Raw genomic sequence first — 12,305 nt, forward strand, 5'->3', positions numbered from 1 at the left:
AGGGTTCTTTGTTGCAGAAGTTTCAACAATTGTCTGTAGCGACCATGTAAATGTAACACAGTAAAACATCTTGTTCATTCAGATCCAATTAGAGCCAATAGAGAGCCATGTCAATCAGCGGTCACTGAGGCATGACCCAAGATCCCAAACATGTAAAGAGGCTCAAATGATACCACCAACATGGAACCAGATTCCAGACAGACTCAATGCTTCCAGGCTGTTGTCTGGTCTCTCGCCACTCGTGACGGTCACACGCACAGTTGTTTGATGCTGAGGCAGCCCCCCTGCCACGATGTCTAGCCTGGATAGCCTGATTAGTAAAGCCCCTTGTTCTGGACCCATATCTCACACACACAATCACATCCACCCTGGTTAGGTCACACAACACACTATACTGGGGTTTCTAAAGTATCTGAGTTCAGTAGACATTGTGACTATTCCCTGACCTTTGTGGTAATGCAATGCATATGGTGCTTGTCTTTGGAGTGAATGGTTTGATTTGGTTAGATTAAACTGGCTGGGAAATATGGGACTTTAAAGTGATTTATAAACCTACATTGCGCACATTTTCTCAGCCTTTTCTAAACGTTTAGTCTTGAATCTTTCTTTTGCTTACATTATTAGTTAAGACGCTAATATTGCCCTTGCTGTTTCATGGCGGTACATTGTGTTCACAGAGCCTGTTTACATTAACATCTGTTTGAACTCATTTTACAACACACGCAAACTCTATGAACATTCACCCCTGAGCTTTCCAGACAACAAACACTTTGTGAAATCACTAAGTACTGTATCTGGGAGACAATAAGAGTTCAATAAAACATAGCGATTTTGTTATAAACACCCAGTTCCTTTAAAAAAATAATCTTTAACTTACTATAGAACAACAGGAAATCTAGTCTATGGTGTTAACCCATGTGACAAGTCCATTATGTCCAGGTCACAGCACAGCACCGCAACCCTTGACCTTGTCGGTCTTATAAGAACACTGGGTGTTGGCCAACAGAGTTTGTAGCCTGCTGTGATAAACACCACAGAGACCACTGGTTGGAGCAGTGCACTCTTATTCAATCTCAACCACTCTTGCATGCCTTGGCACTATTAGTACACTAGTCCTATTTAAGCCCTCTCTAAGGACATTGTAAACTGCACTAAATATGTGCTTCCCAGTTACTGAGTTGATGTTGAGAATCTTATCATATGATCTCGCTTGCCAGCTCATCATAGAGAATAGTTTACAGTGTAACAGATTTACAACTTCTTTTACCACCATTTATCTAAAAGTGCTGCTGAGGAAAGTGAGTGGGAAATATTTAAATGATTAGACATGTTAGAGCTTCTGTTATGGGTCTTTATCTGATAGGTACCATACTTTTCACCAAGACACGGTCTCTACAGGACAAACTGAATAAATAGGCACTATATCACTGCATGGAAAGGTACAGCAGTAGGGTTAAGTGGAGCAGGAATGAATGGTCTCCTCCATGTATCTACATGCTCAGTGTAAAGAGAAGCTGGTGAACTCTAAACCCTGTGTGACCTCATCATTGTCGAGGAAGTGTGAGAATTCAGTTGAACTAGGTCATGTTCACTCATCTTAGGTCTACTTACTTTGTCACGCCCATGTTGAGTGTTTGTAAATATCCCTAAAAAGATGATCAAGTGCATTTTGTGGAATAGCCTGTTTGGTAGGGTTTGGTTTTCTGGCACAACATTTGTACTCCAAGAATGAGGATAGAGAATCTATCAGCATAATTTCCAGAAGGTACAACTACAATTCGAGTTACTGTGACAGGGGACCCATCTGCTGTGCTTTACCTGGCACAGTAGAGGATAATACAATACATGTTAAACAGTACCCGAGACATTCACTTCTACCACTTGTGACTCCCTATACAATAGCCTGAACTGAGACATGCTCATTTTAGCTTATCAAGTTCAAACACGTGCCTGCTACAGTCAAGGAGAGATGTGGGTCATTAGGTCGAATAATTTCAAATGTAAACTTTTTTTTTTTTTTACATGTTTATTTCATATCTCCCCTCAACACACCGAATTATCCATTTAAATGAAGGTCACTTCAACAATCCCTGCTTCCCTTCTCCCAGAAAGAACTGACCACTGACAACGTGATGTGTTTTATTGCATTTAATGTGTGGACCTCAGGACAAAAGCTGCCACAAGAATCACAGACCCTTTTAAAAACAGTTCATCTTGTAAAGTGACAGAGACAAGTGCTGCCGCCCACTTCTAGACAAGTGAATTGATTACGGTCACAAGTACAATATTCAAGGATTCAAGGGGTTAACTGGATCTCAGGACCTGTGAACCAGACATGAGGTCTCTATTCTGAAGGCAACGCGGATCAAATAAGAGCTCGAGATTAACCCCATGACATCAGAAAAGCTAAATTCTTACCTTTTGATAAAAATGGGGGTTTATCAACCCAAGTCAAGGGCAACAGCAGGTCCCCATGTTTTTCTTATCTAGCTGCAGGATTGAGTCTACTATGAAAATCTCATCTGGGCAGAGTCAATCCACCCTTAAATGGGGAAATCCACTCAAACTATATTTTGTCCATTGTTAATACAGTCACAATATATTTTATATGTCAGCAGTCAAGTCCAAGATATTGGACTTTGAAGAAGCAGTGTCACTTACCCCATCATGAAAAGAAAAAAATACCCAAAGACAATGTGAGTGGATTTTTCATCCACCTTCTATTTCACATTCAATTGAACTTTTATTTATACAGCTAAATCTCATTGAGATAAAAAATCTATTTTGCAAGAGAGACCCTTTTCAATCAGGCCAACCACAATACACTAAAGGAACAGAATAGAGATGCTGAAAATAAATATATTATCATGGTAAAACTGTCAGGGATCATGGTTGTGGGTATTTCACAATATCGGTGTACCATACTATTTTGAAGGTTTCTATACAAATGTGAAGTACAAAGAAAAAGCAAATAGTAGTTAAGGGCTGTGTAAAGAGCCTTGACACGTCAACGTTTAATAGCAACCACATACCAGACACTCTCCCATCATTCAGGTTTAGTTCCCTTGCAGCTTCTTCATGATAAGGCTATGGGGAGGTGCGCTGGTGAAAACTGTCCCCACGAAAACATGCGTCCCCCACAATGCATGGCGGATGACTTTGCAGCAGCCCAAGTCCTCGATGCTGAAGCCCAGGTTACGGTACCTCTCGTCGGTCTCAAACAGTGTGTTGTTGGTGTACGACCCAAAGAACTGGAGGAGACAAACCACATGGGAAAAGATCTGAATACTGCTTGTTTTGAAAGATTTAAGTTGAACAAATATAAATCCATTTAAAATCGTTAAGAAGACCACACAACTGCCATCCCTGTCTCACAACTGTATGTAGTATGTACTGTTCATAAAATATTACAGAAATAACTATTCCTGTAGCATAGTACTAATCCTTAAGCAGCCATTTTAGTCACTTCTTACTGCCAGGCCTGAGGATGGGTCTATGAAGTCAGCCCAGAAGCCTTCTGTCCTCAGGGCATAACAGATTTCCTTGGCACCGGCAACAAACTGCAACAGAACAACGCAACAACAAATTTACCTTCGACAATTGATTCAATTTTTATTTTCCATTCAAGCATTCCAATTTTGTACTGATACAAACATGTGTAATAGTGACCAACAATCTGATTGTGTTGTTAACTGCAAACGTGTGGAGGTTCCTGCTTGCTATATGTATATATATTTTTTCAGATACAAAAGAGACCATCTGTTCAAACACATTGTTATTGGTAATCATGTCACCATCAAAGATGGCAACACACAACAAATGCTGTTGTAGAGATCTAGCCTATTGCTGGGATGGGAGAGGAGGGTGCGTGTCAGGGTGTAGTAAATGAGTGCAGTCAAGGGGGTCAGCGGTACAATTAGAGCGATTCTCAACCAAGGGCATGTTAACCAGACGGTGAATAACGCACAATGTCACAAACAAGCCCTGCTCTAACACGCAATGCCCTCACACACACACTCAAGACTACCAACAGAAGTCTTCTATTGTAATGCTGGGATTGGGAATATGTAATGCACAACCAACCCCATTATCATAAACAAAATAGGTACTTGCTAATCCTTAGAGGCATTGAGTCTGAAAGACTATGTACAGTTGAATCCTTTCAATTCCTTAAATGTAGTTCTTAGAGGAAAACAGACTGGGTTAAAATATACATGTGCCATACACCAGCAACCCATAACTCCTTACAACTTCAGACAGTTAAAAAAAAGAAGAAAAAAAGAGAGAAAAAAAAAGGGTCAGAATTTTCTTCAGTGGTTCTGATAGACAGTTCATGTTGTTCATATGCTATGGGTAAAACTACCCACGGTGTTGTGACACCAACTCACTTTGTCTAGCATCAACTCCCTCTCTTTGTCCACCTCCTCACACCACGCCGTCATGTCGTTCTGAGTCTTCTGGGTCACCGTGACAACCGTCATGCCATTGTTAGGGGCCTCAGGGAACATTGACTCAAAATCTGCAAACACATGGGGAGAGCATGCATGGTCAAAAACTATACATGACCATCACACCAAGAGTTATTATGCTCATACATGATGTACATTCCTTTAGTGTTTGAGCCCCCTCTACTGGATACATGTAGAATCTCAACATCAATCTCACAAACACATGAAGAGGTAAACGCTTTCACCTCTTTTTCCCTATCCATTCCCCATTTAAGATGTGGACATAGTAAACACATAGACAAAGTATATCAACAAGTTTGAAAGTATAACAATGTGCCAGATATTGTGTGGAGCATGATCAGAGTGTCTGCTTTTACAGTGCATTTGGAAAGTATTCAGACCCCTTGACTTTTTCCACATCTTGCACAGCTGTATTTTCGGAGTTGCTCAAATTCTTCTCTGCAGATCCTCTCAAGCTCTGTCAGGTTGGATGGATAGCGTCTCCGCACAAGTATTTTCAGGTCTCTCCAGAGATTTTCGATCGGGTTCAAGTTCGGGCTCTGGCTGGGCCACTCAAGGACATTCGGAGACTTGTCCCGAAGCCACTCCTGCATTGTCTTGGCTGTGTGCTTAGGGTTGTTGTCCTGTTGGAAGGTGTACCTTCGCCCCAGTCTGAATTCCTGAGTGCTCTGGAGCAGGTTTTCATCAATGATCTCTCTGTACTTTGCTCCGTTCATCTTTCCCTCGATCCTGACTAGTCAAATCAAATTTTATTTGTCACATACACATGGTTAGCAGATATTAATGCGAGTGTAGCGAAATGCTTGTGCTTCTAGTTCTGACAATGCAGAAATAACCAACAAGTAATCTAGCTAACAATTCCAAAACTACTACCTTATAGACACAAGTGTAAGGGAATAAAGAATATGTACATAAAGATATATGAATGAGTGATGGTACAGAGGAGCATAGGCAAGATACAGTAGATGGTATTGAGTACAGTATATACATATGAGATGAGTATGTAAACAAAGTGGCATAGTTAGTGGCTAGTGATACATGTATTACATAAAGATGCAGTAGATGATAGAGTACAGTATATACGTATACATATGAGATGAATAATGTTGGGTATGTAAACATTATATTAGGTAGCATTGTTTAAAGTGGCTAGTGATATATTTTACATAATTTCCCATCAATTCCCATTATTAAAGTGGCTGGAATTGAGTCAGTGTGTTGGCAGCAGCCACTCAATTTTAGTGGTGGCTGTTTAACAGTCTGATGGCCTTGAGATAGAAGCTGTTTTTCAGTCTCTCGGTCCCAGCTTTGATGCACCTGTACTGACCTTGCCTTCTGGATGATAGCGGGGTGAACAGGCAGTGGCTCGGGTGGTTGTTGTCCTTGATGATCTTTATGGCCTTCCTGTGACATCGGGTGGTGTAGGTGTCCTGGAGGGCAGGTAGTTTGCCCCCGGTGATGCGTTGTGCAGACCTCACTACCCTCTGGAGAGCCTTACGGTTGTAGGCGGAGCAGTTGCCGTACCAGGCGGTGATACAGCCCGACAGGATGCTCTCGATTGTGCATCTGTAGAAGTTTGTGAGTGCTTTTGGTGACAAGCCGAATTTCTTCAGCCTCCTGAGGTTGAAGAGGCGCTGCTGCGCCTTCTTCACGATGCTGTCTGTGTGGGTGGACCAATTCAGTTAGTCTGTGATGTGTACGCCGAGGAACTTATAACGTACTACCCTCTCCACTACTGTTCCATCGATGTGGATAGGGGGGTGTTCCCTCTGCTGTTTCCTGAAGTCCACAATCATCTCCTTAGTTTTGTTGACGTTGAGTGTGAGGATATTTTCCTGACACCACACTCGAGGGCCCTCACCTCCTCCCTGTAGGCCGTCTCGTCGTTGTTGGTAATCAAGCCTACCACTGTTGTGTCGTCCGCAAACTTGATGATTGAGTTGGAGGCGTGCGTGGCCACACAGTCGTGGGTGAACAGGGAGTACAGGAGAGGGCTCAGAACGCACCCTTGTGGGGCCCCAGTGTTGAGGATCAGCGGGGTGGAGATGTTGTTGCCTACACTCACCACCTGGGGGCGGCCCGTCAGGAAGTCCAGTACCCAGTTGCACAGGGCGGGGTCGAGACCCAGGGTCTCGAGCTTGATGACGAGCTTGGAGGGCACTATGGTGTTAAATGCCGAGCTGTAGTCGATGAACAGCATTCTCACATAGGTATTCCTCTTGTCCAGATGGGTTAGGGCAGTGTGCAGTGTGGTTGAGATTGCATCGTCTGTGGACCTATTTGGGCGGTAAGCAAATTGGAGTGGGTCTAGGGTGTCAGGTAGGGTGGAGGTGATATGGTCCTTGACTAGTCTCTCAAAGCACTTCATGATGACGGAAGTGAGTGCCACGGGGCGGTAGTCGTTTAGCTCAGTTACCTTAGCTTTCTTGGGAACAGGAACAATGGTGGCCCTCTTGAAGCATGTGGGAACAACAGACTGGGATAGGGATTGATTGAATATGTCCGTAAACACACCAGCCAGCTGGTCTGCGCATGCTCTGAGGGCGCGGCTGGGGATGCCGTCCTGGCCTGCAGCCTTGCGAGGGTTAACACGTTTAAATGTTTTCCTCACGTCGGCTGCAGTGAAGGAGAGTCCGCATGTTTTGGTTGCGGGCTGTGTCAGTGGCACTGTATTGTCCTCAAAGCGGGCAAAAAAGTTATTTAGTCTGCCTGGGAGCAAGACATCCTGGTCCGTGACGGGGCTGGTTTTCTTTTTGTAATCCGTGATTGACTGTAGACCCTGCCACATACCTCTTGTGTCTGAGCCGTAGAATTGAGATTCTACTTTGTCGCTATACTGACGCTTAGCTTGTTTGATTGCCTTGCGGAGGGAATAGCTACACTGTTTGTATTCGGTCATGTTTCCGGTCACCTTGCCCTGATTAAAAGCAGTGGTTCGCGCTTTCAGTTTCACGCAAATGCTGCCATCAATCCACGGTTTCTGGTTTGGGAATGTTTTAATCGTTGCTATGGGAACGACATCTTCAACGCACGTTCTAATGAACTCGCTCACCGAATCAGCGTATTCGTCAATGTTGTTGTTTGATGCAATACGATGATGCAATAGTTTCTGTATGTAGGCAGGGATCAACAAAATGGAGTTGTGGTCAGCTTTTCCGAAAGGAGAGCGGGGCAGGGCCTTATATGCGTCGCGGAAGTTAGAATAGCAATGATCCAAGGTTTTTCCAGCCCTGGTTGCGCAATCGATATGCTGATACAATTTAGGGAGTCTTGTTTTCAGATTAGCCTTGTTAAAATCCCCAGCTACAATGATGCAGCCTCAGGATATATGGATTCCAGTTTGCAAAGAGTCAAATAAAGTTAGTTCAGAGCCATCGATGTGTCTGCTTGGGGGGGAATATATACGGCTGCGATTATAATCGAAGAGAATTCCCTTGGTAGATAATGCGGTCGACATTTGATTGTGAGGAATTCTAAATCAGGTGAACAGAAGGACTTGAGTTCCTGTATGTTGTTGTGACCACACCACGTCTCGTTAACCATGAAGCCCCTCTTCTTACCAGAAAGATGTTTGTTTCTGTCGGCGCGATGCGTGGAGAAACCAGCTGGCTGCACCGACTCCGATAGCGTCTCTCCAGTGAGCCATGTTTCCGTGAAGCAAAGAACGTTACAGTCTCTGATGTCCCTCTGGAATGCTACCCTTGCTCGGATTTCATCAACCTTGTTGTCAAGAGACTGGACATTGGCGAGTAGAATGATAGGGAGTGGCGCATGATGTGCCCGTCTCCGGAGCCTGACCAGAAGACCGCTTCGTTTCCCCCTTTTACGAAGTCGTTTTTTTGGGTCGCCGGCTGGGATCCATTCCGTTGTCCTGGGTGAAAGGCAGAACACAGGATCCGCTTCGCGAAAGTTATATTCTTGGTCGTACTGATGGTGAGTTGACGCTGCTCTTATATTCAGTAGTTCTTCTCGACTGTATGTAATGAAACCTAAGATGACCTGGGGTACCAATGTAAGAAATAACACGTAAAAAAACAAAAAACTGCATAGTTTCCTAGGAACGCGAAGCGAGGCGGCCATCTCTGTCAGCGCCTCATCTCTCCTCTAATCTCCCAGTCCCTGCCGCTGAAAAACATCCCCACAGTATGATGCTGCCACCACCATGCCAGGTTTCTTCCAGACATGGTGTTTGGCAATCAGGCCAAAGAGTTAAATCTTGGCTTCATTAGACCAGACAATCTTGTTTTCATGGTCAGAGTCCTTTAGGTGCCTTTTGGCAAACTCCAAGCGGGCTGGAATGTGCCTTTAATTGAGGTCTGGCCACTCTACCATAAAGGCCTGATTGGTGGAGTGCTGCAGAGATGGTTGTCCTTCTGGAAACTGTCAAAATGATAACCAGGTTCTTGGTCACCTCCCTGACTAAGGCCCTTTCTTCTCTCCCGATTGCTCAGTTTGGCCGGGAGGCCAGCTCTAGGAAGAGTCTTGGTGGTTCCAAATTTCTTCAATTTAAGGATGACGGAAGCCACTGTTCTTGGGGACCTTCAACGCTGCTGACATTTTATGGTACCCTTCCACAGATCTGTGCCTTAATAAAATACTATCTCTGAGCTCTACGGACAATTCCTTTGACCTTATGGCTCGTTTTTGCTCTGACATGCTCTGTCAACTGTGGGATCTTATATAGTCAGGTGTGTGCCTTTCCAAAACATTTTCAATCAATTGAATTTACCACAGGTGGACTCCAATCAAGTTGAAGAAACATCTCAAGAATGATCAATGGAAACAGGATGCACCTGAGCACAATTTCGAGTCTCAGAGCAAAGGGTCTGAATACTTAGGGACTTTACTCGTTTTAATCAATTTTCTATCATTTCTAAAAACTGTTTTTGCTTTGTCATTATGGGGTAGTGTGTGTAGATTGAGGAGGAAAAACATGCATTTAATCAATTTTAGAATGAGGATAACATGTGGGGAATGGGTCTGAATACTTTCTGAATGCACTGTATGTTGTGCATTTTTACAGAAAGTAAGACTGCTCACATAGGGCTATATCTGTTTGGTGAAAGGAAAACAATCATATATATACCTTTCTTCAGCAGCTCAGGGCAAGACTGTATCGCACACTCTACATTGGAGTTATCAAAGTACTGTTCTGCTCTGTTGACTATTTGTTCCGGGGGATCAGCCTCTTTCCCCTAAGACAAACAATCATGGAACGTTGCTCAGAAAACCAAAAACATCCCAGAATATTACGCTGCATAATATGCATATGCTTCATTATCACCAGAAGAAATGTATGTCAATTGTGAAACCAACCACACTTACTTGGAACTCGCCAACAAATTGGGCAAGAATGAACTCATGCCTCTCGCAGCTGGAGGGAGCAGTGAGCACGTCGGGGACTGTCCGGTGGACTGGGCCATTAATCTTCTGTTCTGCTGTGCCTTCCAGGTGGCAGTCAAAGCCTGAGTTACCTGGCAGTTGGAAGCGCTGGTCCTGAGGCCCGAACGGACCCATACTATCATCTGGCCAAACTGTCCTGGGTCCTGACAATGAGACATAATTTAACAAGAAGTTGATCCAATTATTGAGCCAATTGATTCACACACCTTCTGAATAACAGACAGTTGGTATATGACGTTCACATTCAGGCAACTTCAGTATCATCATTGTGATTAGAGGTCTGCACTTACCAAGGTCAGGGGGTGTGGTGGCTACACGAGGCTCATCAGAGCCAGATGATCCAGCACCAGAGAATGTTCTCTGGTTGGTTCCAGCAATCCGCCGGACCAGTACATGAAGAGCTGGCAGGTAAGTCACCAGCCTGGCTCTGCTACAGAGCACCTGAGGAACAGAGAAGGAACATCACCATCAGGACACACACGACACAAGCATTAAGTGTGTGTGTGTGACATTGGATTCTGATCAAATCTCGAAGTCTATGTCAAATAGACTTACACTGGCCATCCTGTTGGGCCTCTCCCTCTTCTGTTATTCACTTGCAAAACTGCAAAAGACAAAGTAATAAATTAACCAACTGCACAAATCTCATTGAGATAAATCTCATTAGACACAAAACACTGAAAGATGGTGCAGTTGACTGTCAACAGGCTAACTAGCTGGCTACAAATAATTTGAATCACAATTCAAAATATCCTGTATCTACCTTACCCAGTAGTACCGTCACTTAGTGCTCATTGACAACTATTTCAGACGACATAGCTGCCACAACATTACATAACAGGGTACATACAGCAGGACTGTAGGGAATGTTAGCTAGCTAGCTAGCCAGCTAATGTTAGCTAACTAAAAAGTGAGAGCTGTGGTGTATTCATTGGTCAGATTCTGTTGCAAAATGTTTTGTAACAGAAACGGTTTACTCCAAATGCTCTTGCAACATGACGTAAAAGAAGTTGGGTTCTTAAATGGAATTTGTAGTTCATTTTAATGTTATGGCAAAGACAGTAAGTACTGTATGGTTTCCTGACCATTCCAATCTAAATAGTCTTTAAAGTGTTTGGCACAAGCTTCACAACTATAAATGATCAATTCTTCCATGCTCTAAAGTGGAGTGAAGTCCACAGGGTTCCTTCCACCTTCTTTCAGATATGTTTCCCAACAGACCAAATGTTTTGCAACAGAATCCAACTAATGAACCGCTAAACTGCAGTACATTTATTTTCAGTTTACATAGGGACGGCAGGTAGCCTAGTGGTTAGAGCTGACAAGGTAAAAATCTGTCGTTCTGCCCCTGAACAAAGCAGTTAACCCAGTGTTCCCCGATAGGCCGTCATTGCAAATAAGAATTTGTTCTTAACTGACTTATCTAGTTAAATAAAGGTTAAATACATTTAAAAAATGGGTCAAATATAGCACTCTTAGTCGTTAGAGCTAAGTAATTAAAATGACGCCCTATGTAGTGTGTAATCTGCATATAGGGCTAACCCTCCTGAAAGGGAATGTAAAAACGTATATTTTGTTTACGTTCAATCCCCAATATTGCACTTTTACGACTGTACCTAAACCACCTGAGCGTCAGAAATCAGCATAATGCCTCCTTCTCTGTTAAGGAAAGTGCTCTCTAACATCATCTGATTCTCAATATATCCTATCATCATCCTATGACTCCGTCTGATAGCTATTGACGAGCAAACTCTGAATATCGAAAGTAAAAACAAATTTACTGAGGGGCAAGACCACACAGCTAATGTGCTAGCTAGCTCTACGTTGGCCGATTTATAGTAGTTTAGGCTCTGACAATAAATGTAATATATTTACCTTAATTAAATGCGTTGAAGAATATCCCCTTCTTGCAAACATGAATCAATAAAATACGTTGAAAATATCAATAGGTCTTATCTGTGTTTATCCTTGACCTAACTTTAGCTCGAATGCCATCTATCTGCTTCACCTTTCGTTGTGCACATGCGCTTACGTGGATAAATGACGGAACCCTACGAGCAACATAAATGGCTTGACGTAACAAGGTTGCAAAAAAAGAAATAACATCAAAATGCAGAATCATGTTTGCACACTAGATGTCGTTATATCCCTATCCATGAGTGGCAGCATGTACCTACAGATTGATGCCAGCAAAGGCAATTCTAAGGAGAGTTTCAGACAAAAATGAATGTGAAAGTTTTCGTCAGTGTATAATGTATAAAATAATCCTCAAACTCCCGTTCAGATGAGAGCTTTGTACCTGAAGAGCAGTGTACCTCCTGAGTGGTGCAGCAGTGCTAGAGGTGTACCTACTGACCCTGGTTCGATTCCAGTTGTATCACAACTGTCCGTGATTGGGAGTACCATAGGGTGGCGCCCAGTGTCGTGCAGGTT

At 43.3% G+C, this 12,305-nt stretch overlaps 1 protein-coding gene across 1 annotated transcript; it reads right to left on the reverse strand.

Annotated features, from left to right (window-relative positions):
• Nucleotides 1-2,133: 2,133 nt before the first annotated feature.
• Nucleotides 2,134-11,911, reverse strand: LOC110520193 (metabolism of cobalamin associated D). Its single transcript, XM_021597342.2, has 8 exons — nucleotides 11,748-11,911; nucleotides 10,428-10,476; nucleotides 10,163-10,313; nucleotides 9,795-10,015; nucleotides 9,556-9,664; nucleotides 4,389-4,519; nucleotides 3,474-3,560; nucleotides 2,134-3,251 (listed from the first exon to the last, which is right to left on the reverse strand). Exons 2-8 carry the CDS (start codon nucleotides 10,434-10,436, stop codon nucleotides 3,057-3,059), a joined length of 903 nt encoding a protein of 300 aa, XP_021453017.1. The 5' UTR covers nucleotides 10,437-10,476; nucleotides 11,748-11,911; the 3' UTR covers nucleotides 2,134-3,056.
• Between the last annotated feature and the right edge of the window lie 394 nt (nucleotides 11,912-12,305).

This window comes from Oncorhynchus mykiss, chromosome 3 (assembly GCF_013265735.2).
Source record: "Oncorhynchus mykiss isolate Arlee chromosome 3, USDA_OmykA_1.1, whole genome shotgun sequence".
Taxonomy (NCBI): domain Eukaryota; kingdom Metazoa; phylum Chordata; class Actinopteri; order Salmoniformes; family Salmonidae; genus Oncorhynchus; species Oncorhynchus mykiss.